Source organism: Stegostoma tigrinum, chromosome 6 (genome assembly GCF_030684315.1).
Source record: "Stegostoma tigrinum isolate sSteTig4 chromosome 6, sSteTig4.hap1, whole genome shotgun sequence".
NCBI classification, from domain to species: Eukaryota; Metazoa; Chordata; class Chondrichthyes; order Orectolobiformes; family Stegostomatidae; genus Stegostoma; species Stegostoma tigrinum.
This window is the reverse complement of record NC_081359.1, coordinates 16,605,141-16,633,090: the sequence shown is the minus strand read 5'-3', so window position 1 is coordinate 16,633,090 and position 27,950 is coordinate 16,605,141. Positions and strand designations below refer to the sequence as shown.

General features: G+C 42.2%; 1 protein-coding gene across 6 annotated transcripts; it reads right to left on the bottom strand.

The window, feature by feature from the left end:
- Positions 1-42: 42 nt before the first annotated feature.
- On the bottom strand, positions 43-27,950 carry LOC125453071 (gamma-glutamylaminecyclotransferase-like). Of its 6 annotated transcripts, none has more exons than XM_048532143.2 (3): positions 27,642-27,950; positions 21,851-21,989; positions 43-691 (listed from the first exon to the last, which is right to left on the bottom strand). In XM_048532143.2, exons 2-3 carry the CDS (start codon positions 21,957-21,959, stop codon positions 213-215), a joined length of 588 nt encoding a protein of 195 aa, XP_048388100.1. In that variant the 5' UTR covers positions 21,960-21,989; positions 27,642-27,950; the 3' UTR covers positions 43-212. The 6 variants fall into 6 exon arrangements, with proteins under 6 accessions (XP_048388100.1, XP_048388101.1, XP_048388103.1 ...); XM_048532144.2 differs by having other exon boundaries at positions 21,869-21,989; XM_048532146.2 differs by lacking the exon at positions 21,851-21,989 and having other exon boundaries at positions 27,642-27,949.

The window sequence follows — 27,950 nt, the reverse complement described above, 5'->3', positions numbered from 1 at the left end:
AATTCTCAATTAGCAGTGAATAAATTAACACAGTCACAGATGTGCATTGGAATAGAATTTAATGAACTACAGAAATTGTTGAAACAAAAAGATCATAATTCAGATCAAATTCTTCACATAAATGGCTTTAGAATATCAGTCCAAGAATTCAGGATGACTTTTTTAAATTTAATGCATAGAATTTCTTGCTGTTCAGGTATGAACTTTTACAGTTATCTAGCCTCACGTAAGATATACTTTGGTTGTTCATGGTTCCCAAAGGGGTCATAGTCATTGTAGTAAGGAAAATTCAGCCAATCTTCTTCGTAGAGTTTAGTGTTGTACAGAAAACACATTAATGTTCCATCTTCATCTGGTTTAACATCCGATTTGCTGTCTTTATTGTCCCATTCTAGTACCTGGACTCTGATAGAGTTGCGCTGGTAAAGATCTGGGCAATTTTCAAACTCATCGAGGAACTCCAACAGTTGGTCATCAACTAAGTAAATCTCTCCCAATATTTTGTGTCCTATAGTTGGCAGGTTGAGCAAAAACGGAACATTATACTTCCCTGCAATCACCAGTGGATATTTCTGTTGAGTACGTCCCTTGCCATAGTACATTCCACACCCCTTTGAGCCATCGATCATGTAATGATGGTTGGGTTGACCCTTCTTGAGAGTGCCATACACAAACACAGTGTTCATTTTCCCTACAGGAGGTTAAAAAACAAAAAAAAAATCAGATTATAATATTGATGAGGGGGGGAAAAAATGAAAACACAAGCCTAGGAAACCAATTGAGGTTCACCAGTTTCCTTTAACGAAATAGCAATACTGCTAAAAAGAGAGAATTACACTTATTTGGCACTTTTCTCAACCACACGACATTTGCAAAGCACATAGTCACCTGAGCTCTGTATCCCACTGACAAGTTTTTCTTCAATACCCTGTTGCAAAGCATTTGGGGATCTCTTACTACATGAACGATGCTACATAAATACAAGTTCTTGTTGGGGAAACCAGTAAGATGGAATCAACCAAACATTCATCAATGGGCCTGGGCAAATGTATGCCACTTTGCTAAACTGGAGAAGTACAAAACAAGACTATTAATATAAGGCAGTCACGAAAAAATAAAATCCAACACGGAATTCTGAATGAAGTTCTATACCCAGAACTTGGCAAAGAAGTGAAACACACTACCAGACAGCAGTTGAACAGAACAATAGATACATGAAGGAGAAAGCAATGGAAAGATATGTTAATAGTTGAATGAGGAACAGCTGAGGCTTGTGTGGAATGTAAACAAGAGCCAAACACAGTCTGTTTCTGAGATAATAAAATGTGAGGCTGGATGAACACAGCAGGCCAAGCAGCATCTCAGGAGCACAAAAGCTGACGTTTCTGAGCTGTGAAAGCTTCGTAATTAGCATCTATAGTACAGATGTCTTTTGGATAGGGCAGGCTGATGAAAATCAGCTATTTTAAGAGGGCTACAAGGAAAAGCCTGAGTCATGGGACTACCTGAGAAACAGCAACAGAGAGCTGGCACAGGTACAGAGGGTGACTGGACTGTAAACATCTGTAATTCAATCTACAGCCCTACATGGAATCAACTTTAGGTACCAGTGCCGTATGAGGAATGAAGAAGTTCAGTTAATGAATTGAACGATTTAAGAAAGAAAGCGGTTCTATTGGTTGGTGGCTATGTTGTGCTGCAGTTAACTACCGTATTTGCAACTGTTCAATTCTGGCCATGACTTGCATTCCACTTGAGGACTGATACTTCAGATGCGTTTTAGGATTGCCAATGCATCAGGCATGATGTGGAGAATTCAGTAATTGAAGACTAATCTCCAAGATAATATTTATTTATTTATTCTTTCATGGGAAGGGGGTGTCTATGAAGGTCAACATTTATTGCCCATCCTTAATTGCCCTTGCACTGAGCAGCCTATCAGAGGACAGTTTAGGGTCTACTCTCTCGTTGTAGGCCTGGAGTCATATACAGGCCAGACAGGTAAGGATGGCAGATTTACTTCCCTAAAAGGATACTAGTGAGCCAGATGCATTTTTACGATGATCAATAGGAGTTGTTATGGTCACCAGGTTACAGTGAAAAAAAACCTAAATGCTGGAAATCAGAAACAAAACCAGAAACTGCTGGAAAACTCAACATGGGCGGCAGCATCTTTAGACAGAAAGCAGAGTTAATGTTTCAGATCCAGTGACCCTTCAACAGAACCACAAAGGACTCACCTTCTCAACCTCAGTCCTTCCCCAAGGCCTGGTGACCCTTTTATTTCAGAAGTATACTTTGTATATAAAGGTTTTTTTTATGAATATAGTCACAAACAGTTCAGTTTGATACAGTAACATATGGAGAAACAAACAAACCAAATACATTTCTTACTTATACAAGACTACATATATTTGAGGCATCAGGAGGGTCTGATAACTAAACAGACTCCCATTTAACCTTAACAGAAAGATCTTAGACAGTAGTCTTTCCCCATTTCACCATAGGCAGCAGCTGCCCCAAGCTTTAGTGCTTCCCCACAGCACATAGTCCTGGACCTTGGAATTTGCCTTGTTCTGGCAGTTTCAGGCAGACCACAGTGGCTTTCACCAAGTTGATGGTCCTCCAGCCACACAATCTGTCTCTTGGTATAGTCCTGCATCAAGGAGACGCTCCGGACGCATCTCAAACTCAGGTTAAGCCTGCCGTCTCTCTCTAATGAGTGAGCAGCCCTCTGGAACTAGGACTGTATGGTCACCATTACTGAGATTATGTTGGCAAAAAAAAATCAAGAGGAAAGTCTAAGTCAATAGATAAATTGACTTTTTTGGTCAAACACATATCAGCTGTATTAAAAGACTGAAGCTAGAGGACAGTCAGAAATAAAGATCTCTTGGATAGACATATCAGGTAACCAATGGAACAGAGTGGGCTGGGAAGTCAGGGGACAATCTCCAAGAATCTAGTGCAGCAACTTAATGCCCCCTGGATATGAAAGCAGTTTTGCACAGGGAACATGAACTAGTTTCAATCCCCAGGCCTCTGTTTCCATGTGCAATGGATGTCACTTTCGACAATTCATTCAAAAATCAGCAGGATGCATTAAACACCTTTATGATCAGGGATGGTGCCATCTCAAAACCATCCAGCAACTGCCCCAGAGGGAGGAAACAGTAATCCTCAAAAAATTAACTTCACGGATATGCTGCAGCTCTCTTCAGAGCAGTAAGTGTCATTCATAAGTTTTACTAGGTTTTCCTTCTCAGTGTAGACTACAAAAAAGCTACACATTTATCAAAAATCATTTATGTCTGTATATTTAGATTACAAACAAGCGAGGTCTCAAGCACAAGTGCTTGCAGAACACTATTGGTTTCGACTTTCCATCAGAAAAAAAAAAACACCCCTCTGCAGCTACCCTCTGTCTATGATGAAACTACATCTGTATCCAACTTACCAACTCTCTCAGTGGATCCCATCTGACTCAAAATAACAAAGAAAAACTCACATTTAGTACAATGCTTTCACAATAGCTTTGCAACAACAAAATACTTTTGTGCGTAGTCAGTGCTGTAATGTGAATTGGCCGAAATTCCCACATGAGCAAACTACCACAAACAAATGCAGTGAGGACCACCTAATCTATTTTTGAGAGAGATAAATATTGGTAGAAACATGGTTGAAAACTCCCTTGCTGTTCTTTGGGTTAGTGCTGTTTAATATTTTACACCCAGATGGGATTTCAGTTTAAGATCCCTTCCAAAAGGCAGTGCCTCCAACAGTGCAGCACTCCCTCAGTATTTCTAATTTTTTTTTGGTTGAGAGAGGTTGAACGCACAACGGTGTGACTCAGAGGCAGCAGTGCGACCAATTGAGCCAGGGTTGACAGTTTCAGCAAATCTACAGATGAGAACAGGCTATGTGGCCCATCTGGTTCATGCTGGTGTTTGTTAAGTGAGCTTTCTGCCAGGTTACTTCAACACACCCTAGTCTTTCCTCCCCTGTGCTTACGTAACCTCCCCGAAAGGCATCTACACCATTCACCTCAGCCACTCCCTTGAAGGTAACAAATTCCACATTACACCATCACGGAGGAGGATACTGTTAAGGAAAAAGGACAGAAAATCCAGTTCATTGAGGAATTTCCTTAAGCGATAAATTCAATAAAGCTGTTGTTCTTCATCTTTGCTCAAGTATAAAAAATACATCTTTTGTCTGGATATGGCTGACTCATCATACTCCCTAAAAAGGGATAAACCAGGCCCCAAAAGAGGGCACTAAAGGTCAGCTGTGAGGACTCAAACTTCTCATTAATTCACCCCAGGGGTTTGAAGCTCACTGGCTCTTGGAGTTAACAGCAATGAATTGTGAATAAAGATGTTCACGCAAAGTAAGGATTTGAATGTCAAAGCCAAATCCGCTTTTGAAAAGAAAAATGTACAAAATCGCTGACAATACTGAGCAAATAGAAGACATGAACATTCAAGTGTATTTTGCTTTCAATAGAGTCACTGCCTCTCACCACGACTGTTCGCCCCAAATTGTCCCTGACTGAAGTTTAACAGCTTGCATTTATACAGCACCGTTATTACTCGAAGGTACTTCACTGGAAATGGTGTAAAAATAAATGTAACGCAGAGCAGAATATGTTGCTAATGCCCAACTTGGCACAGTTGGCAACAGAGGATGGGTTTTGCACATGTGGTTAACATCACCGATGCCCTAGAAATCTTGACCCCCCTCACTCTGCTTGCAGCCCTGGCACCTAGCTGCTCCCCTCCGCTCGCCTCTCCATCCCTACTCCCCTCCGCTACAACATTTATCAATAACATCATAGGCATGGCTATTCCATGGGCTGAGAGTATGCATCTGCATTTGCAACAAAGCTTTTGCAATGCAGAGAGTCTTAGAGAAGAAACGTATGATGAAAATTCCGGTTCAGGGAAGGAATTCCAATGCTGCGGGCCCAAGCAACTAAAGGCATGGTGCTAAGGACAGTGTGGTCAAAGTCAAGATAAAGTCATGAGGGGTATAGGTAGGATTAATGGTAGGTATCTTTTCCCTAGGTTGGAGGATTTCAAGAGTAGGGGACATATTTTAAAGGTGAGGAGGAAGATTTTAAAAAAAGACATGAAAGACCTTTTTTTTTACATAGAGGAGGGGTTCGTGTGCAGAATGAACTTCCAGAGGAAGTGGGCACATTTAATGTTTAAAAGACACTTAGATTAGAACATGAATAGGGAAAGTTTGGAGGGATATGGGCAAGGAGCAGGTGGGACTAGTTTAGTCTAGGATTACGTTCGGTGTGGATTGGTTGGATTAAAGGGTCTATTTCCGTACTCAATGTGCAAGTTGCCAAAAACTAAATTAGAGATCTAGGAGAGTTGCAGGGCTGGAGAAGGTTCCTGAGATAGGGAGAAGTGAGATCATGAAAAGATTTGAACAAAACGTCAAGCAGGTTAAAATTGAGTTACAACTGGAGCAGGAACCAATGTGGGTCAATGGAGTTTAAAAATGTTCCTGCCAATTCTTGTAATCTTACTTATCCTGTTTCAGGTAAGCTTAAGGTTAACCACTGGCTCAGTGGTTAACACTCGCCTCTGAATCAGTAGGTTAAGGGTTCAAAGACATGAGTTCCTAATCCAGGTCGATACACCCCACCGCAGTGCTGAGGGTGTGCCATACTGTTGGAGATTCTGATTAGCAGATGAGACCTTAAACCAATTTTCATTCTCCATCTCGGGACAATATAAACGAGCCCCCTGGCACTATTTCAAACATAAAGGACAGTTTTAATTTTATATAATCTGGTAGATATTTATCCCTCAGTCAGCAAAGGGAGAAAGCGGGTCATCTGGTTATTACATTGCTGTTTGTAGAACCTTGTTATACACAATTCAGGTGCCATGTTTCCTACTTTTTTAAAAAATATTCATTCACGGGATGAAGGCATCACTGGCTAGGCCAGCATTTTGGGCAATTAGGGATGAGCACTGAGGGCAGTTTAAGAGTCAACCACATTGGTGTGGTCTGGAGTCACATGGGACAAGTAAGGATGACAGTTTCCTTCCCTAAAAAGGACATTAGAACCTGATGGGTTTTTCCTGATGATCAATAATGGTCATCATTAGATTCTTAATTCCAGATTTATTTTAAAGACAGCAGTTAACTGCACTTCACCAGCTATAAAGTGTTTTGGGATACCATGGGCTTACAGAAGGGGCTACAGAAATGCACATATTTCTGTCCTGATTCAACACAATTTCAAAAAGCCAGGAGATAGTTAAACCTGAAGTGGATATTCACAATACTGGTATGCTGAGTTTCTCACCTTTCATCTATCTTGAACTCTTTGGCTTCCAGTTTTCCTCCTAATCTGCAGGATGGAATGGGCCAATGTGAGTGGGCTCCACAAATAATTGACAAAATGTTACTGAAAAGGCAGGTGAGTTGCCAAAGCTTTTTGCTTTGCCCTCATCTGGACAACAGTAGGGAATCTAATCTAAACGTAAACAATTCCAAGTCTTAAATAAATTACTGTTAAAGACCAGATCAAACCCCGCTCAAAACATACAAAGAAGATATTATAGACCCTAACTTTTGTCTAATTTAAAAAGGTGTGGCGTTTCTGATGTGATTCAATTGGTCAAACTATTAGACTTTAAGATAAACAATGCTTTATTCTTACACCACATTTAAACTACAAACAAAAAAAAACTTTAACTCTACCAAAATACATAAAAACATTACAACTACTACTCTTCAACTGTTCCAATACAGCAGCATCCCATAAGAACACCCTTTGGCAAAGGCAAATACCGCGAAAACAGATTTAGACTATTCATTTATACCTTATTTACTCTGCTTTCCATCGAGCAGACACTTCAGCATCAGGTTTATAGCACCCCTTTTCAAGGGAAACAACTATGCCTTTAAAGCACATATTGTCACATCACAATAATAGTTACCGGATTAGTTGTAAAGTTGAATCTGATTGGGTAAGGCATTGCCATGGAGAAAACAACACAGAATTATGGACTCCCCCAAGTTCCAGGTAACTGAAAGGAGGTACAAGGCTTGAACATATTTTTTTTCACTTGTATGTCCCAGCATGTGAATATGAATGTCTGCTGCCTCCAGCAAGAGAAAATGAGCCACATTACAAACTCAGGGTTCTGCGTTGTGTAATGTACCAAACATTGAAATGACATGATCTCACATCATCTGAGAAGTATCTGACATTTAGACAAAAAAAAGGGGAGTTCTGAATTACTCATCCAGTGACTTGACCACTGTGCTGCTGTGTCTGCTTAAATTTGTTCCAACGATTCTAAGACAAACACATAGACATGGAGCTTCGATAAAGCTCCCTTTTCAGCAATATACATGTTCCCTACTAGCAATCAAATGATGGACGAAATGCACTCAGCTCTTGTTTACCAAGATGAAAATCCCTCCAATGCAACACCTTGACCAGTCAAAGCCAACTTAACAATCAAATACTTTTCCTGCAGTTTCAATTATTTGAAATTTAGAATTCACACGATTTTTTAAACTTCTTCACGAGGTGTAGGTGTTCCTACCCACTATTGCTGAGACCAATAAAGAGTCAACCACATGGTTTTGGGTCTTGTGTCATGTGTGGGCCAGACCAGGGGATGGTGCAAGCTGATGGATTTCTACAACAATTAACAGCTTTTAGGCTATCTTAAAATCCAGAACCTTATGGACTTCAAACTTTACTGTCTGCCATGCTGCGTCTCAAACCAATGCGCCAAGGGTATATGCATGAGTTCTGGGTAACTTGTCCAGTGACATTATCACTGCACCGTTACTGCTCTTCAAATTTGTTCTGATGAGCATCAGACAGACAGAAAGTTCAGCAAGTCTCTATTTTCAGCAATACAGAAATTCTATGCTAACAAAGGTGGATAAAATGTTCTCACCTCCGGTTTGCCAAGATGAATCGAACAATACCACACACAGACACACACACAGACACACACACACACAAAACTAACCTGACATCATCAGGCTCATGTTTCTGCAGGTACAGTAATACTTTTGTCCAAACATCAGATGCTTGGCAAATGAAGCTAGGTTCATGTAATGTTGTGATACATTACACAATGCCCAAGGCCCTAAGTCATACAAAGATCCATTCATCCCTAAACTCTCCATCACCCCTCACCCCTCACTCACCTGACCTTCATTAGCTGTCAGTCTGCAATGCCTTTATTTTAATCTCTGTAACCTCCTCCACTTCCAGCCTAATTACAGAGTATTGTCAATTTTAATGACAACACGAGTGGTGACTGAACCTTCAGCTGACTGGACCCTAAACGCTAACATTCTCTCCCCAAAACTTCTCTACTTTTCCAAGACCATCATCAAAACCCAGCCCTTTAACCAAGATAACAAAGTGTGGAGCTGGATGAACACAGCAGGCCAAGCAGCATCTTTAGGAGCACAAAAGCTGACGTTTCGGGCCTAGACCCTTCATCAGAGAGGGGGATGGGGAGAGGATTCTGAAATAAATAGGGAGAGAGGGGGAGGTGGACTGAAGATGGATAGCGGAGAAGTTAGGTGGAGAGGAAAGTATGGGTGGGCAGATAGGGAGGGGATAGGTCAGTCCAGGGAGGACGGACAGGTCAAGGGGGCGGGATCAGGTTGGTAGGTAGGAAATGAAGGTGCGGCTTGAGGTGGCAGGAGGGGATAGGTGAGCGGAAGAACAGGTTAGGCAGGTGGGGATGAGCTGGGCTGGTTTTGGGATGCAGTGGGGGGAGGGGAGATTTTGAAGCTGGTGAAACCCACATTGATACCATTTGGCTGCAGGGTTCCCAAGCGGAATATTAGTTGCTGTTCCTGCAACCTACGGGTGGCATCATTATGGCACTGCAGGAGGCCCAGGATGGATATGTTGTCAAACTAATAGGAGGGGAGTTGAAATGGTTCACGAATGGGAGGTGCAGTTGCTTATTGCGAACCGAGCATAGGTGTTCTGCAAAGCAGTCCCCAAGCCTCCGCTTGGTTTCCCCAATGTAGAGGATGCCACACCAGGTACAGCGGATGCAGTATACCACATTGGCAGCTGTGCAGATGAACATCTGCTTGATGTGGAAAGTCATCTTGGGGCCTGGGATGCGGGTGAGAGAAGAGGTGTGGGGGCAAGTGTAGCACTTCCTGCGGTTGCAGGGGAAGGTGCCGGGTGTGGTGGGGTTGAAGGGGAGTGTGGAGCGAACAAGGGAGTCCCACCACCAAAGACATTTTTCCAACCCCACTCTTGTCTGCCTTACGGAGAGACCACTCTCTCCGGGACTCCCTTGTCCGCCCCATGCTCCCCTCCAAGCCCACCACACCCGGCACCTTCCCCTGCAACCGCAGGAAATGCTACACTTGTCCCCACACCTCCTCCCTCACCCCCATCCCAGGCCCCAAGATGACTTTCCACATCAAGCAGATGTTCACCTGCACATCTGCCAATGTGGTATACTGCATCCGCTGTACCTGGTGTGGCTTCCTCTACATTGGCGAAATCAAGCGGAGGCTTGGGGACCGCTTTGCAGAACACCCAAGCTCAGTTCGCAACAAACAACTGCTCCTCCCAGTGACGAATCATTTCAACTCCCCCTCCCATTCCTCAGACGACATGTCCATCATGGGCCTCCTGCAGTGCCACAATGATGCCACCCGTAGATTGCAGGAACAGCAACTCATATTCCGCTTGGGAACCCTGCGGCCCAATGGTATCAATATGGACTTCACAAGCTTCAAAATCTCCCCTCACCCCACTGCATCCCAAAACCAGCCCAGCTCATCCGTGCCTGCCTAACCTGTTCTTCCTCTCACCTATCCCCTCCTTCCACCCCAAGCCGCACCTCCATTTCCTACCTACTGACTTCATCCCACCCCCTTGACCTCTCCGTCCTCCCCGGACTGACCTACCCCCTCCCTACCTGCCCACCCACACTCTCCTCTCCACCTACCTTCTCCTCTATCCATCTTCAATCCGCCTCCCCCTCTCTCCCTATTTATTTCAGAATCCTCTCCTCATCCCCCTTTTTTGATGAAGGGTCTAGGCCCGAAACATCCGCTTTTGTGCTCCTAAGATGCTGCTTGGCCTGCTGTGTTCATCCAGCTCCACACTTTGTTATCTCGGATTCTCCAGCATCTGCAGTTCCCATTATCTCTGATCACACCTTTAACCAAGCTTGTAGTCAACTGTCCTAAGAGCAGCTTATGTGGCTCAGTGACAAGTTTCACTTCGCAATGTTCCTGTGAAACGCCTGGAGATATTTCACTGCATTGTATAAATTTAGGCTGTTGTCATCTAAACTTGATAAGAATGGTCAAGAATTTGGTACTGTCCACTCAAGGTAAAACAGTCACTGTGATGGCATGGGAGTTTTGACCCAAACTGGAAAGAAAACACACAATGACTCTAAGAAATGAACTAATAATATTTTCCTCAGGCTGATGAATGCATGCAAAAGATGAAGCTTCAAAAGGTAGAATTTTTACATTTCTAAAATATATACAGAGAAAGGGGGGTGGATTTTGAGAAGCTCCATTCTCCCTGCACATACAGTCATACAGCATGGAAACAGACCCTTCGGTCCAACCAGTCTATGCCGAACATAATCGCAAACTAAACTAGTCCCACCTGCCGGCTCCTGCCCCATATTCCTCCAAACCTTTCCTACCAATGTACTTACCCGAGTGTCTTTTAAACTAAAAAGTCAAGGTGGAGCCCATCTACGATCTTAATTGTTGTCCCACATCAATTTATAACCTTATCTCAGGAGGAAATCAATGAGTTTTCAGCTAATCGGAAGGCTGGTGGCTCTTAAAACCCAGTATAGCCCCTTGCGAGCAGTGACCACCACTGGGATTACAGGGAATACCAACACAGAGGATTCTGGATAAATCTACTGCCACATGTCCTGGTGAGGAGGGAGGGGTGTTAGGTCCAAGATGCCAGGGCAGGGGTAATGTTTAAAACCCGGGGGGGGGGGGGGGGGGGCGCGAAGGGAAGGGAATGGAATGGAATGACCTCTGGGCAGTGCCAGGTGCCTCCAATGGGGCCGGGGCTCCTTTGCTTAACACTAAATCAGAAGTAACTGGACAGGTTAGGGTGGAAGGTTAGCCAACAGGAAAGCCGCTTCCTCTGGATCTTACATCTCCAGACCTGGCAGAGGGAGAGGATGCAGCATCAAACCCTGCCCACAGTTTCCAAGGACTGGTAGTTACCCAAGAGAAGCATTTCAGCAAGATCTCCATCTGATATCCAGCTTACCCGTGAGAAATGGCAATGCCACATGTGGGAGAGCTGAGGAGACAGCCACAGGCTAATGGCACAAGAGTGAAACAAGGACAGGGAGTAAGGGCCACAAGTGACAGGGAGTGTAGCTGGGGTTGGAGACATGTATGTGAGCGTGGGGTAGGCAGGGGTGAGGATGTTTGTACCCAACAGGGCACTAAAAGAGAGGGACACCCCCCAGTATCTGCGGCAAGAACAGGCAGTTGAGGTCTCCCAGAGGGCAAGCTAAGTGGAGGACTCATTATAATTTCTTCATTGTCTAGTTTAAATTGAGAAAATGCTTAATGCTAACTATTACCTTATTTCTTTAGTTTTCTATTTATTCATTGAAGGTAATGTTTAACATTTTAACTTTTTTTTTAGAACCACTTTGTACCCAAGTTTTTTTTGTACCTCTAACTTTGTACCTAAGATAATGGGTGCCGAGTGTGACAACATTATCCACTTTTCACTGTACTACTGTACTTTTGTACTGGAGTACAAATCTAAAGATGTGGCACAGAGAGAAATAGATGGAGGAAACACAAAAATGAATAGAAAAGGTGTAGAGCTGGATGAACACAGCAGGCCAAGCAGCATCAGAGGAGCAGGAAGGCTGACGTTTCGGGCCTAGACCCTTCTTCAGAAAATTTCTGATATAGGGTCCAGGCCTGTAACGTCAGCCTTCCTACTCCTCTGATGCTGCTTGGCCTGCTGTGTTCATCCTGCTCTACACCTTGTTATCTCAGATTCTCCAGCATTGGCAGTTCCTACTGTCTCTGAATGAGTAGATAACTTGAGAATGACAGCAATAAGAATGAGACAGCATGACTGCACACTGGTTAGCACTGCTACCTCAGTGTCAGGTACCAGGGTTCGATTCCAGCCTCGGGCAACTGTCTGTATGGAATCTGTACTTTCTCTCCTTGTCTGCGTGGGTTTCCTCCGGGTGCTCTGGTTCCTCCCCCAGTCCAAAGATGTGCAGGATAGGTGGACTGGCCAGGCTAAAATTGCCTGTAGTGTTCAGGGATGTGTAGGTTAAGAGCATTATAGGGGGATGCTCCAAGGTTCGGTGCGGACTTGTTGGGCCAAAGGGCCTGTTTCCACACAGTAGGAATTCAAATGACTAAGAAATTGAGACTACACCCTGAAGACTGCATTAGTGAGACTGGAAGTGCACAAGCAAGTTCTCCAAAGCATGAGAGGGGCAGGAGGGACCAGTTATTTTTCAATTTTCACGACCGATTAAGGGAAATTATGCCTCATTGCCTCTGCGATTGCAGACCCTCATATCAATGGGGCAAAAGTTTTCAACGAACTGGACAAACCTGTACAGTTACTTTTGTACAAATTAATATATTTTCTAGTACTAATTGCAGTTTTTTTTTTAAAAAAAGTACTTTTCTATATTAATGTTTAAAACTTGAATAAAAACAAAGCTTCTTATTGATTGTTTGACAGATGTTTCAAATGTTAAATTGAGAAAACTGCAGTGTACAGTATAAATGCTGTCAAAGACTTAATTATTTGAAGTTCCTATTTGTTCTATTAAATTGTGCTGAACAAAAAAGACTGAGTGAAAAGTGCCATGCAAATTAAACAACAAAGAAAACCCAAAATGACTCACCACATTTAATTCCATAGTCCTGGAATATGACAATCCAGTACTCAGTATTAAACAGGCATTCCTTACAAATAAATTACTCAGGTCTGGATTCTAAGAAAACTAAATTATGGTTCAGGAAATACAATTTGGTTGCCACACAGGTGCCTGTAGTTCTGTCAGTAAAGTGGAATGATTGCAGTGAATTACCATTTTACAATACTTCCTCTGCACTAATTATAAAAGGTCAACGCACATCTTGTACATCTTCACAACTTCTACAAGGTTGTAATTATGTAAAAAAATAGTTTTGTCTCTGAATTCAATGTTGATTGAAATAATCTGATGCATATATCTGTAATCCAAATGTGAGAATCAGACTTTTTGTTGCTTGATAATACTCGCTCTGAATGTGGTTTGCTAAGAATAAGCAATAAGAACAAAGGAAGAAACTTGCATTTAGCATCTTTCATAAACTCGGGATGATCCAATGTTCAATTTTATCATGCTGCTTGTCAACTGATTAGTGCATATTTTTATTATTGCAATGTTGACACCTTGGAATAGTCTTACCCAGAAAGCATAACAAGCTGGGTCACTGAATATATTCAAGACGGACTTAGACAGTTTCTGACATACCGAGTGAGAAACATGAGGCAGGCAGCAAAGTGGAGCTAAGGCCACAAGAATGGTGGAGCAAACCACACTCTCAAAGCAAATCGCAATGGACATCAAATACTGTTTTAACAGGGCGATCCCACACCGTGTGAATGAATTTTTTAAAAAATTCATAGGGTCTAGGCCTAAAACATCAGCTTTCCTGCTCCTAGGATGCTGCATGTTCATCCAGCTCCACACCCTGTTATCTCAGATTCTCCAGCATCCGCAACTCCTATTATCTCTCCATATCTGGGCATGCAGGTTATGCCTATATACGCTATCATTCCTATATGTGTGCTGTAATTTCATTAGGAAATCATAAAAATGTAATGCCCAAATCCCACAAATGAATAATTAAAACCTCCCTCTGTCCCTTTGCAGCTATCGTTAAGGTAGATGAGAAAATGGAAACTGCTCTTTTCCAGTCACACTCCAGGAAAACTCACAAGTCACAATCACCAGTTTAAAAATGACCACTTAACCTTTCTATTACATTGCTGTTTGGGGGATTTGCTGTGTACAATCTGACGCCTTCGCTACATCACGATGACTAAGCTGAAGTTAAAAAAAAAACCCATACTTAAAGCATCTTGGATTACCCTCAGCTCCTGAAAGACACTAAATGCAGCTTTCTCCCTTTGTTCTTATTGCTTAGTGTATGTTGGCACCTAGAATGGTCATTGTCAAGAAATGACATGTCTGCTTGCAAGTTTAGATTACAGATCTGTCTAAATCCACTGGACTGTTCAAGCAATACTGAATTCAAAGAACAGAACTTTTTTAAAATGTATAATTGCAAACGTGTAGAATTTGTGAAGCTGTATAAAGTAAACATTGACCTTGTTAACTAGTGCAGAGGAAGTACTGCAGAATGTTACTTCAGTGCAATCATTCCACTTTATTGCATTTGAAGAGTAAACCACAGGCACTGCATGGCAAAGTCTTGAACATAAACAGAAACAAAGTGATAAGTCCCAAGTCAGGTGAGTCCATATGTGGAAAATAAACAGTATAGTATTAGCCTTTAGGATGAGGACTGGGCAGTGTAAGTCTGAGTAAGTCATTATTACTGTCCACACTATCCAACTTCGACAAATGTACAAGACTACAAATCTGGTATGAGATTGAACCTTGAACGAATATTAGCTCATTCCCACCTAGACATTCCACGTAGTTGAGTTCCATGTTATGGAACACAGAAACTGACTCAAAGAGCATTTTGGTCTAACATTTGGTGCCAGAAATGCATAGATTTTGCAGAACAGAAACAGGCCATTCAGCCCCTCCTGTTCCATGCCAATGTTTTTGTCCCACATGACACTCCTCCCACCACTCTTCATCCCATCCCTTCAATATTCCATTCCAATCCCTACTTCCTCAGACATTTATCCTTAAACTATTGGGCTATTTATCTTGACCATTTCCTGCGGTAGCAAGTTCCACTTTCTCACCACACTGTGAATAAAGAAAATTCTCCTGAATCCATTATTTATTGGTGACTTTCTTACATTTATGATCTTGCATTTTGCATTCCCAATCATCGAACCCCCTTCATAATGTCAAAGACCTTGATCAGATTTACCCTCAAACCTCTCTTGACTAGAGGATAAGTACCCCAGCCTGATCCTGAAAGCCTATCATTGACAGGGCAATTCTCTAATACCAGTTACAAAGGTAAAACAAGGTTGCCTTAGTCCTACCAAAGTGGTTAGTACTGCTCTGTCACAGATAGGATTGTCATGGCAATGTTGAAAATAATCAAGAAAGGTAATGGAATGCTGGCCTTTATATTAGAGGGGGTATGAAGCGAGTGACAGGTAGTTCTCCTGTGTTTTTGCGTGACATCATGCTATGGAAAAATGCGTTATAGTGAAATCACCATAGAAAATCACTACATCTATACAGCAGAAAGTTTGCATTATCCAAACTGCATCCACTACTCAATCACATTTCAGCCAATTCGCATTAATGAAACACCTATTATAGCAGGATTACCTGATAAAGGAGAGGGTGAATAGACTAGGACTATTATCACAGGTGGTGGAGTGGGGGCAGAGGGTGACCTTATAGAGGTTTATAAAATCCTGAAGTGTATGTACAAGGCACAGGCAATTGTTTTTGCGCAGAGAGTGGTTCTTGTGTGGAATGAACTTCCAGAGGAGGTGGTGGAAGCAGGTACAATTACAACATTTAAAAGACATTTGGATAACTACGCAAATAAGAAATGTTCGGAGGGATAGGGGCCAAGCGCAGGCAGGTGGGACTAGCTTAGTTTGGGACAATGGTCAACATGGACTGGCTGAACTGAAGGGGTCTGTTTCCATGCTGTATGACTATGAATGGAGTATGAGGATGCAGAAGTTAAGCTGGAGCCGTGCAAAACCTTGGTATGACCTCACTTTGTGTACTGTGAGCACGTCTGGGCACCAGACCCCAGGAAGGAGTTTTTTTTAAAGCCCTGGAGAGAATACAACATACTTTACAAGAATGATACCTGGACTTTGGGAGTTATGTTATGAGGAGGCATACAAATTAGCCCGTTTCCTCTAGAATTTAGAAGATTAATAGGTGACCTGATTGAAGTCTGAGATTTTAAAACAGGAACATTTAGGGTAGATAAACTATTTCTGCTGGTTGGGGATTCTAAGACTAGGGGGCAAAGTCTGACAATTAGAGCCAGATTATTCAAGAGAGAGATGTTAGGAAGCATTTCTACACACAAAGGGTGATAGTTGTTTAGAGCTCGCTTCCAAAAACAGGGGTTGATGGGAGATCAGTTGTTAATTTTAAATCTGAGATAAATAAATTTATGTTAAGCACACGTATTAAGGGGTACAGGCCAAAGACAGGGATATGAAGTCAGGCCACAGATCCACCATGATCTTACTGAATGGCAGAACATCCTCAAGAGGCTGAATGGTCTCCCTCTGTTCCTATGATTAAATACTGGCTTATCAGTCCCAGCCACACCCCACCAAGAATGAATATGTTTTAGTAAACCCACCCAAATTTAATCAATCACTTCCAGTGCTGCTGGGATTAGTCTGTGTGAGAAAGAGTTGAAGGTACAGAATAACATGACCTGTGGCTCAGTGGGCAGTGCCCCTGCCTCTCCAAAAGCTTTAGAGCCCCCCACTCCCAGGCTCGTTAGCCACAGAAAGAAAGGGCAATCATGAGCAGCCAAACAAACAGTTTCATGAATTAAGTTTGTTAATCGTTCCAATACCTCCGTACCAGGCAATAAGAGTGGGGGGAGATTCCTGATTAAATGATATGGTACTCCTCAAGCCAAGACCATCTGTCACTTTAAGCAGACAGCCAATGCCTATGGTTCCTCACCAATTCTGGCTAATTGTAGTCAAGCTATCAACAGTCAAGTCTAAAAGGAAATAGAAAGAAAAGTTTATTCCAAGTGCAATTATAATACGTCTGTTACTATTATCTCTACAATGCAAGACAGATTCTTCCTGATTCCAATACTAATCCCTTGCAAAATAACACACCTCTGTGGTTAGTTACTGCAGTGGGGCATTGGTCATTATATTCCCTTTCTCAAAACGCAAAGTATAATAGGATTAATTTTTGCGCAGAGTAAATAGTGTTCAATGCAGCTCTGTGAAGACAGGATTCAACTAGTGAAAACTGACTTTTTTCGATAGATTGATAAATAAACAAATAAATAAATAGAAGCTTGTAAAGAGGAGCATATTGACCAACATCTCCAGTTAATCAATGCCAGTGGTCAGATTAAACAACAGAACTGTAACTACAGGCAGGAAATGCGGACTTCTTCCCAGAAAACACTCCTCCTACACCTCCCCCCACTCCCAAGCATTTGAATTTTGACACAACTCATGAACGTTGAGGCAAGAATGCTGCAACATCTTGAAATAATCAGGCACCAACAGTGGAGACAATAAAACCTTTGAAATCATACATTCACTGGTATCCTGAAGCTTGTAAGCTACAAACTCCGATTATATATGCTGATGTGTCACCTGGTTAATTTAAACATTACACCAACATCCAGAAAGTTATTTTGATTAAAACAAGAATCCATTGACTTTAGTCATCAAAAAAATCTCAATACACGATAATCATTTAAGTCTCACTTCAAGGCTATAATCAATGAAAAGAAATCAAACCAATATTTGAATCCCATTTACGTTTACAAACAGTTAACAGAGTCTTAAAGAACAGGTTCGCCACCCTGCATTCATTTCACAATAGCGAAAGCTAAATAAAAACAGCCAACATTTTTCCTAATGCCTCACACTACTAGTCAAACATAAAAATTAGAAGCACAAGTAGGCCATTTGGGCCATTAAACCGACCCTCCAATTCAATGTGTTCTTGGCCAATCTATTTGTTTCATTTTCCACAATTCAACTTACCCTAATAAGAATTCATTTTTTAAACAAATCTTCATTGTTTTCAAACAAAGTGCTGCACTTATAAACTACACATTGTCTGTTTGCTTGGACAAACAATTTTCTTTCAGAAGAAAATTAATGCAATTCGATGTTTGCATGAATAAGTTAATGTTTTTATCTTTATATTTTACAGCATAAAGAGGAAGTAATTGTGAAATATTGGCTGAAGGATTTCATTTTGCCCAATATTAAGTGAATAGTCAAAGCAACGAAACTCTGACCAATACATAAATTTCCAGTTTACATTGAACAATTAGAACACAAGAAATCATTTACGAATGTTATTCATTAAATTTTGAAAAATTAAAAATTCAGTCCTACTTTTCCAGGTCATTCAAACCTTTCGTTGATCCCAATGCCCAACAATAGAGGAAAAAAACTCTATTCCAAGCTTTGAGATTTGCCAAGACATTATTCAAGACATTTGTTTCAAAGACTGTTAAATCCTATCATGCCTTCCACGTTGTCTGTACAACCTGTCTGAAACTAAGTCAATATTATCTGTTGTATACCACCCACATATTTCACTTGTTTCTTTGCCAATTGGCCCCGAATCTGTTTTCCATAGTTACCAATCCTCCCGTCAACGGAAACTGTTTCTCTTTATCTGCCAAAGCCATTCACAATTTTGGGCACCTCGAATTCTTTCTTGAACCTTCTCAGCTGCAAGGGGAACAGATAAGGCTACTCCAGCCTTTCCACATGGCTGAAGGGGGAGGCAACGGCCTAATGGTATTATTGCTGGGCTGTTGGACAGATCCACTGATTTAGCCAACTTGACATTTTTGAACGAAACACTGTTAAATTGAGAAGACACCGGTTTTATCTAATCTCGGGGATTTTGCTCCGTTGAAGTCTTAAGTGTGGAATTTTGCAGCACAATGGCAACCATTCAACCCAACTGGTATTTCTGCTTGTTATGAACCTTCCACCATTGCTCTTAACTCAGCCCATCAGCCTGTCAAACACTGATCCAGCTTTGTCTCATGGACAATACATGGAGTTTAGTTTCAAACATTTCAGGCTTAATCCCTCTTCTGTTAGTTTGAGGGCAGGTGATGGCCTGGTGGTATTACTGCAGGTCTGTTAATCATAAAACCCAGGTATGTTCTGGGGACATTCCTGGTTTGAATTTTGCCACAGCAGATGGTGGATTATGAATCCAAGAAAAATCCGGAACTAAGAGTCTAATGATGGCCCTGAATCCATTGCCGATTGTTGGAGAAAACCCATTCGGTTCACTCATATCCTTCAAGGAGAGAAACAGCCATCCCTACCTGCTCTGGCCTTCGTTTGACTCCAGACCCACAGCAACGCGGCTGAATCTTAACTGCCCTCTGGGCAATTAGGGTTGGGCAATAAATGCTCTTCACAAAATTTGGCTGTCTGTTGCAAATGAAAACACATCTGTGTTTGGTGATCTCGCAATCACCCTGAGTCATACATAATCTTGAAGGAAGTAATAATTGTTCTGAGTTATTTTATTTATTCACAGGATGAGGGTGTCGCTGATTAGGCAGCATTTATTGCCCCTCCCTAACTGCCCAGAGGGCAGTTAAGCATCAACCACATTGCTGTAGGTTGGAGCCAAAAGTAGGCCCCACCAAGTAAGGATGGCAGTTTCCTTCCCTAAAAGGACATTAGTTAACCAGATGGGTTTTTCCAGACAACTGATTCATGGTCATTGTTAGCCTCTTAATTCCAGATATTTATTGTATTCAAATTCTACCATCTGCTGGATTCGAACACAGGTAACTCGAACATTACATGGGTCTCTGGATTAACAGTCCACCAATAATACCATTAGGCCGTTGCCTCCCCCTTCAGTCATGTGGAAAGACTGGAGTAGCCTGAGCTGCGGGAAAGATTTCGAGGTGCCCAAATTGTGAACAGCTTTGGCAGATAAAGAGAAACAGTTTCCACTGGCTGAGGGATTGGTAACTAGAGAAAACAGATTCAAGCCAACTGGCAAAGAAAGGAGGGAGACAGTTTTATGAAATACATTTAATACTTTAGTCACGGAGTTGGAAAAGTACTTTAAAAGAAAGATTTTGCAGGGTTGCTGGGAAAAGAACAGGGCGATGGTGATTCTTTTGATCAAGGAAGTAAAGACAGCTGCTCAGTCTTCACTTTTATATGCTCCCCCCATCTCCAAGCCTGTACTGCTCACTTACCCCTAAAACAAGGGGGATAGACATTAAAAAAACACAACCTGTAACAATGCAATTCGGAATTCGCCTGTGACGGAAACTGGGCCAATCAGCTGTGAACATGATCTGGCTTCGCTGAAAAGATGCTCCACCTTTAGAGCAGAATGCCCACACAGTAGAAGCAGGCCATTTGGCCCATCCCCCACAGACCTATACCCCCTAGCCACAATTCCCACACCATGGCCAATTTAGCATGGCTGATCACCGACCTGCACATCTTTGGACTGTGGGTGGAATCAAACCCAGGTCCCTAGCACTGCAAGGCAAGCAGTGTCAACCACTGAGCGACCACGTGTCTGTGCCTAGACAGCACTCAGTAGAGACTCAGAATTACTTGCAGGTCCCACAAAAGAAGGAAGGTATGTTATTAAACTCTACATAGTCCTGTGTGTCAGTGCAGCACTGGACATTCAAGATTTTTACGTTCAGCTAAGTTAAAGCACTTCTTTAGGGGAGAATTCAAAACTGGGGGGGGGGTCACAAATATATAATAATCATTGATAAATCCTATAGGGAATTCAGAAGAAACCTCTTTACTCAGAATTGGTGGGGGGGAGGAGTTGTGGGATCTGTTGTCACATGGCTGTTCAGTGCAGATACATGTAAGGGGATACTGTATATACATAAGGGAGAAAGGAACAGAGGGTTATACGGACAAACTGAGATGAAGAAGTGGGGAAGGGGGGCCTTGTGTAAAAGTTAAATACCAGCACAGACCTAACGGATTGAATGGCCCGTTTCTTTGTTGTAAAACCCGTGTAAAAATAGACAAAAAACAGCAGAGGATTTGAAGCGCAAACCACAGTGTCAGAAACACAGTGCCATTTGCAGAACCCAACCCAACTCCCTTCACTTGGCAAAACAGTTACAGACTCAATTTTTATTTCAGAACAGTCAGGAAACAGGTGAGAAAACAAACCACAGTAAACATTAAACCAGGAGTTCAGCGGGTATGACTAAAGCTGCACCGAAGGTCACCGATCTTTGGAAGTTAACTTCCATGAAAATGTTGCAGGAATGGAGACCCATGGGATTATATCCTGTCCTTTTCTTTGAAGCTGCTCTAGCTTTTGCCCCTTTCTTCCCAGCGGAGCTCGGCTTCCTGTGGACTCCACGTTGCGATTCAACCAAAAAAAAAATACTTCTCCACAACACCTTTCTTCTATTAGCGGCAGGACTCGGCTGGGCTGTAGCAGAGCCCTCTTTAAAATTCTCTCATCAACAGAGTCATCCAACACAAAAGGAGGACATTCACTCCAATCCAGCCTGTGCTAGCTCTTTGAAGGAACTACTGAAATACTCGCAGCTCCTGACAGTCTCCCCATAACACCAAAATTGTCCTCCATTACAAACTTGTATTCAATTCACTTTTGAAAGTTACTATTGAATCTGTTGTTATTATCCTTTCAGGAAGAAATGCAAGAGGTCAGCTCTTAAAATAAACAAAATTGACATGTTAAGCACAAAGCAGCCACGTTCTACCACAATGCATCAACCCAATCCCAAGTGGTCATTACACCCAGGACTGGGTTGGAAAGCGAAATGGAGCGATATGTTACACATGGCAATAGGGGTTCTTCATGAGGGAGATCAATTTGTGAGTAGGCTGCCCCGTGTGTATTCGATTTAGAAATCCTGCCATTACCGAAAGGTGGAGCTTTACCAAATCTCCTGATGGTAGAGTCTATCTTCTTTTGCCAACAGTGGTTTGGAGGGCGTATAATGATGCCCAGCGCACTTCGTAGAGAAAACATGAACACCAAAGGACTAGCAATCAATGTGAACTGCAAATATTGAGAAAATAATTTGAAAATTAGCAGAAAATAAAAGCAATGCTACATCAACCATGATTCTACTGAATGGCATAGCAGGCTTAAGGGGCTGAATGGCCTATTCTTGCTCCTAATTCTTGTGGTCTTGCATATGTTTTATCTTAATATTAAATTATTTAAAGAGAGTGCTGGAGGTACTCTCTCACAACATTGAAGAAGCATCTGGATGAGCACCTAAAATGTTGTAGGCTATGGACCAAGTGCAGGTAAATGGAATTAGTATAGTTTGGTGTTTGATGGCCAGTATCCACTTGGTGGGCCGAAGAGCCTGTTTCTGTGCCTTATGTCTCTGTGATTCTATATTAAAAAGTTACAGGACTCAAAACACTCTTCAAAATTGCTAGTGAATATGAAGCAAATTTGAGAAGTTTAAATAAAAATTAAATGACATGCCCTACACAGCAATAAAACATATTAAAAACAGTAGCTTCTGTACAAATTCATGATCTGATCTTTGGGGATAAAGAATTTTCTTGCAGTCCCCTTGCCTGAGTTTAGCCAGCAACTCAGACCAGCGAGATGAAGTTGCATCTGTGGTGTAATATTCTTGGTATTAATTTGCCGTCAAGGCAAATTTGCAAAGCCTGCTGAGGGAAGGGAAACATTATGTTAATTTAATAAACATCTTACTTTGGCTTCATCTTGCCGTGAGGCTGCTGGAGACAGGGAGATCCACGCTGTTGTGTTATGATTTTTGGTTAGTGTACTGTTAAACAGACATGTCCATTACACTACTGCATCATAGGGCCAGAGGTGGGTCCTCATCAGGCAATTCTGACAGAGAGAGGTAGCTCTCATGGAGCTGTTTACTCACATGGAAGATAGACCAGAAGGGGAGGAGGAACGCCCAGGAAAGAGCTCCCTAATTAGAGAATAGGATGCTGCCTTCACAACTTTAATAAGGCCAACAGATTCATCACCAACAGCCTATTTGTCCTCTGGCACCAATGAATCATTCCCAGTTCTCCCTTTGTAGATATGTTTAATCAACCTGAAAAGGTATGTATTATTACACTTCTGCAGCAGGTAAGACTTGAACCTGGACCTTCTACCTCTGAGATAGGGACCCTACCACTGAACCACAAGAACTCTGTTGTTACTTTAACTAATACATCATCTAAACAGCTGCTTCACAAACACATTAAACTCACAAACTATTGCTACAAATTGTTGACTACCTACATTTAGGTAGGCGTGTCCAGAAATTAGGAAAAATTAACTATCATAGTGTGCAACCCGATGGTATAAAGACCTCAGATTCCATTTTAATTTGGATCACTTGACCTACACTATTAAAGGCCCTGTTGTACTCAAGTAACTGTACACTGTCCAGGGCAATGCCGTATCTAGTAGGCAGTTGTAATAAACATCTGTTGGATCCTTCAATATCACCCTATCACCTCTTCAGCTCTGAAGAGTCATCTAGACTCAAAACGTTAGCTTGTTCTCTCCAATGGTAGCCGTCCGACTTGCTATGATCTCTAGCATGTGTTGTTTTCAGTATAGATTCTAAAATCTGCAGTAATCTGCTCCTGGTCTCACCTTATCAATGCCTCATTTCTTATGTGAGACAATATACACATTGCCCCACCAGGTCAAATATGCCGTTAGGAAGCAAACCCCACATCATGGCTAGCAGTGCTGACCATCTATAAACATTACAGTATCTTTGTGATTAGGAATTTGCAAAACAAATCCAAGATACGTGCAAATAACAGCTTTGGGTATCAGACAATTTAAATAAACAGAAGCACCAGTTTCTGAGCTAACAGATGGTTGTACTGATTTATCAGTAGGATATTGACCATTAGGATGATGGTCAGTTCTTGAAATAACTGCACATAGGCCAGTATCCTGCCACCAAGTCACTTTTTTTTAAACCTGCACACTGCCTACGACCAGCCAGCTCAGAGTCAGTCTCCAGAACTGAGGAGATTCTAAATCCCCTGTTTATATTGGTCAGCCAGGGCTCTCTTGATTGGCCCAGGTTAACAACCCCAGTCAAGGAGCTCATAGACAACAAGATCCAACTGGTTCCAATCACGACAAGTTTGTTCAATGCAAAATAATTTTCTAAGTTGGCCCGACTTATACAAAAAACAGATAAGGCTGCAACTCAAAGCCAGAAATTTTGGGCTCGTACACACTGTTCCTGGCAGTTAATACAAAGTTACAGTGTCTTAACACCTGAACAATGTGTGTTATTAAGGCAGTATTGTAGGGAATAAAAACAGCGCAATAGCAGTTTAACAGTTTACAATGACAAAGTCCAGGGCACACAACTTAAGGTGGGCAGAGCGGAGTTGAGGCAGAATCATACAACATAGAACATAGAACATTACAGCACAGTACAGGCCCTTTGGCCCTCGATGTTGTGCCGACCTGTCATACCGATCTCAAGCCCATCTAACCTACAGTATTCCATGTACGTCCATATGCTTATCCAACGATGGCTTAAATGTACCTAAAAGTTGGCGAATCTACTACTGTTGCAGGCAAAGCGTTCCATTCCCTTACAACTCTCTGAGTAAAGAAACTACCTCTGACAATGAGTGCAGCTCCAACAATATTCAAGAAGCTTGACAGCATCCAGGACAAAGCAGCCGCTTGATTGGCACCACATTCACAAGTATCCACTCCCTCCACCACCGACACTCAGTCACAGCAGAACTACCTGCAAGATGCACTGCAGAAATTCACCAATCCCTTAATCATCTTATACATCTCAATCAGATCCCCTCTCATCCTCCTAAACTCAAGTGTATACAAGTCCAGTCGCTCCAATCTTTCAAGAATCATGGACCATGTTATAGATTTGGCAACATCCTTTACTGAATTACAGCTGTGCAAATAAAAACGCAGTTCTATTTTACAGATCAAGCAACTGATTTGGCAAGCCGTACCTTTAGTCCCTTCACTCAATACATTTAAGACGCTAAAGTCTATCAATATTCTGGGCACCTGATGGTCTGCAGCTCCAACAATTTATTCAGTCTCACTTCTCTGGGTGATTGTAATTCCACCCAAGCTCCTCCTTTCCATTTCCTGCTTCATAGCCGCTTCTGGGATCTTACTTGCATCCACCGTTGTGGAGACTGATGCAAAATACCTGTTCAACAACCAACTCCTTGTTTTCCATTATTAATTCTCCAGACTCATTTTCTACAGGACTGACACTCACTTCATTAATTTTTCTTTATTAAAAAAGCAATTTGTATGAACTCTTACAGTCTATTTTTATATTTCTAGCTAGAACGCTCGCATAATCTGATTTTATTCTTTTTGCACATTCTTTGCATGTTTTCATACCAAATTGCTTGAACTGAATTACCTATACTGTCACACATATTCAAAATGTTTGCGTAAAGTGAAAAACTTATATAGTTGCCACTTACAGCACCATCATAGGTACAAGGTACCTAGGAACAGATTCTTCAGTACTTTAATTTTTTTCCTGAGAACTTGTAAATAAAAAAGTCACAGCCTAGACACGTCTGTACCTGTGAATGTTGTAGGTGTACAAAACAGCCAATTGTAAAAGTAACATCTGTAGGCTCCTTCAATACCACATAATTCACACCTAGGTTCGTAAGTTACGAGGGATAACATATGCATTGTCACATCATGTCAAATTCTCCCTTGGAGGCAAAATCCTGTACATGATATCACGTCATTTCCTAGGATGATGCACACACTGTCATTAGGATATCACACAGTCAAGGTTAACATTTATGCTATGGGTTATAGAACATAGAACATTACAGCACAGTACAGGCCCTTCAGCCCTCGATGTTTGTGCCGACCTGTCATACCAATCTGAAGTCCATAAACAAAGGCTGACCCCATCAGCGAGCTCGTATAATGCCAAAACCCAAGATTGAAGCAGGGTCCTTTAGTTCTTCGGTCTAACGCTCTCCCAACTGAGCTATTTCGCCTGGTCAGTAACCTCATCTTAATTTTACTCCACAGACGGGAGCTTCAGATCTAGGTAAAAGAACGATTACAATACCGAGGTGGTGCACTGTTGGGTGTCCCAGTTTTCAAATGGGACGCTAAACCAATGTCCTGTAATTTTCACAATTGTTCACTGAATACTAGAGTCACTAGTACAGCCAATGTTTATTCACTATCTATAGTTGTTCTGGAGAAGACAGCAATCGTGAGCTACCTTCTGGAACTGCTGCAGTCTGCATGGTGGCTGTATGCCAGCAGTGCTGATTGGGAACATGTATCTGACCTCTCAGCTGGGCATAAAGCTTCCCAAAGCAAAAATTTCAAGGAAATTAAGGCCTTGTTCACTATTTATTGTGCAACCAGATTATGTGATCACAATCTATTTGCTGTTTGGAGAACCTTACTGGACACAAGCCGGCCTTTGCTTTTCCTTCCTAACAAGTTGTAACTGCTGCTACATCTCAGCTGACTGTGAAGCACTTTGGGCCATTATCAAAGAGTCATAGAGCACAGAAACTCTTCGGTCCAACTAGTTCATGCTGACCACATTCCCAAACTAAACTAGTCCAACCTGCCTACGTTTGGCCCTCCAAACAGTGGCACAGTGGCTCAGCAGTTAGCCCTACTGTCTCACAGTGCCAGGGACTTGGGGTCGAGTCTACCATTGGGTAACTGTCTGTGCGGAGTCTGCACATTCTCCCCGGGTCTGCGTGGGTTTCCTCCGGGTGCTCCGGTTTCCTCCCACAGTCCAAAGATGTGCAGGCTGGGTGGACTGGCCATGAGAAATGCAGCGTTACAAGGATAGGTGGGGGCATGGGAGGGGACACCCTTTGGAGGGTTAATGTGGATTTGATGGGCTGAATGGGCCCTGCTTCCACACCATAGGGATTCTATCCTGTGAAATCTGTTTTTCATGAACTTATCCAAATGTCTTTTGAACAATGTGACTCTACCCGCATCTACCACTTCCTCTGGCAGCTCATTCCACACAAACCTATCGCTGCAGAAAACAAGTTGCTCAACCCTACCCCACCATCCTTTTAAATCTTTCTCCTCTCACCTTAAAAATACTCCCCCAGTTTTGAACTCATGCATCTTATGGAAAAGACCTCGACTATTTGCCTTACCTATGCCCCTCGTGATTTTATAAAATCTTTATAAACCACACCCCTCAAACTCCCACACTCCTGTGAAAAAAAGTCCCAGCCTATTTTCATTACTCAAACCCTCCATTCCCAAAGCTGGACCTGTATTTTTTTGTAATTGAGACATTCATCACCTTGTAAGATTTTGCTGCAGTCTCCTAGACTAGTTCTCAATTACCTAAGGTGTCACACATTGCAACAACAAGACCAAGAATTTCATTGGCTATAAGACAGCTTGGGGCATCCTGAAACGACGAAACGTACTGTTCAAATAAAGGATGCTATGGAAATGCAAGTCCATCAGAATCTCTCAGAGCAAAAGCAAGCCATTCAGCCCCATGGTGCCCGTGCCATCCCACTCGGCCCATTACACCTCCCCATTCCAAGTCCTTCCGACTTCCAAAGCTTCTTTTTAAAAACACAATTCCTCTAACGAATTGAGTTCCCACAGAGCAATCCGGTCTCTCTTCAATTTTACCCCTTGAAAGCGGTCACATTAACAAACCTATCTGCAGATGTCTTAAGCGGAATGCGCCTCTCGGTCTCCGGTCTTGGGTAAAAGCCAAGCCGACCTTGACTTGCGGGGGAAGTCTGCAAATGCCGGAAGCTCTACAACAGTACTGCAGCAAAATTTACAACAACAAGATGCCCTTCTTGAAAGGTCAGTGCTTCGGTGCAAATGGAAACTGCAGAGAATGAATGATAGGGTTAGGATGGAATTGAGCGTCAAACAGTGGGAGGAGATTTTGTATCCGCTTTTAGTAATTAATCCATTGCATTCTCCCCCGCCACCGCTACACACTGTATCAGTCCG

Bases quoted from the DNA above. Each gene is read 5' to 3' on its own strand.
- LOC125453071 (XM_048532143.2), bottom strand. From the start codon at position 21,959: ATGTTTTCTCTACGAAGTGCGCTGGGCATCATTATACGCCCTCCAAAC. The intron at 692-21,850 runs GTAATGGCAGGA...AACCTCCTGTAG, and splicing joins TGGTAAAGCTCCACCTTTCG to GGAAAATGAACACTGTGTTT.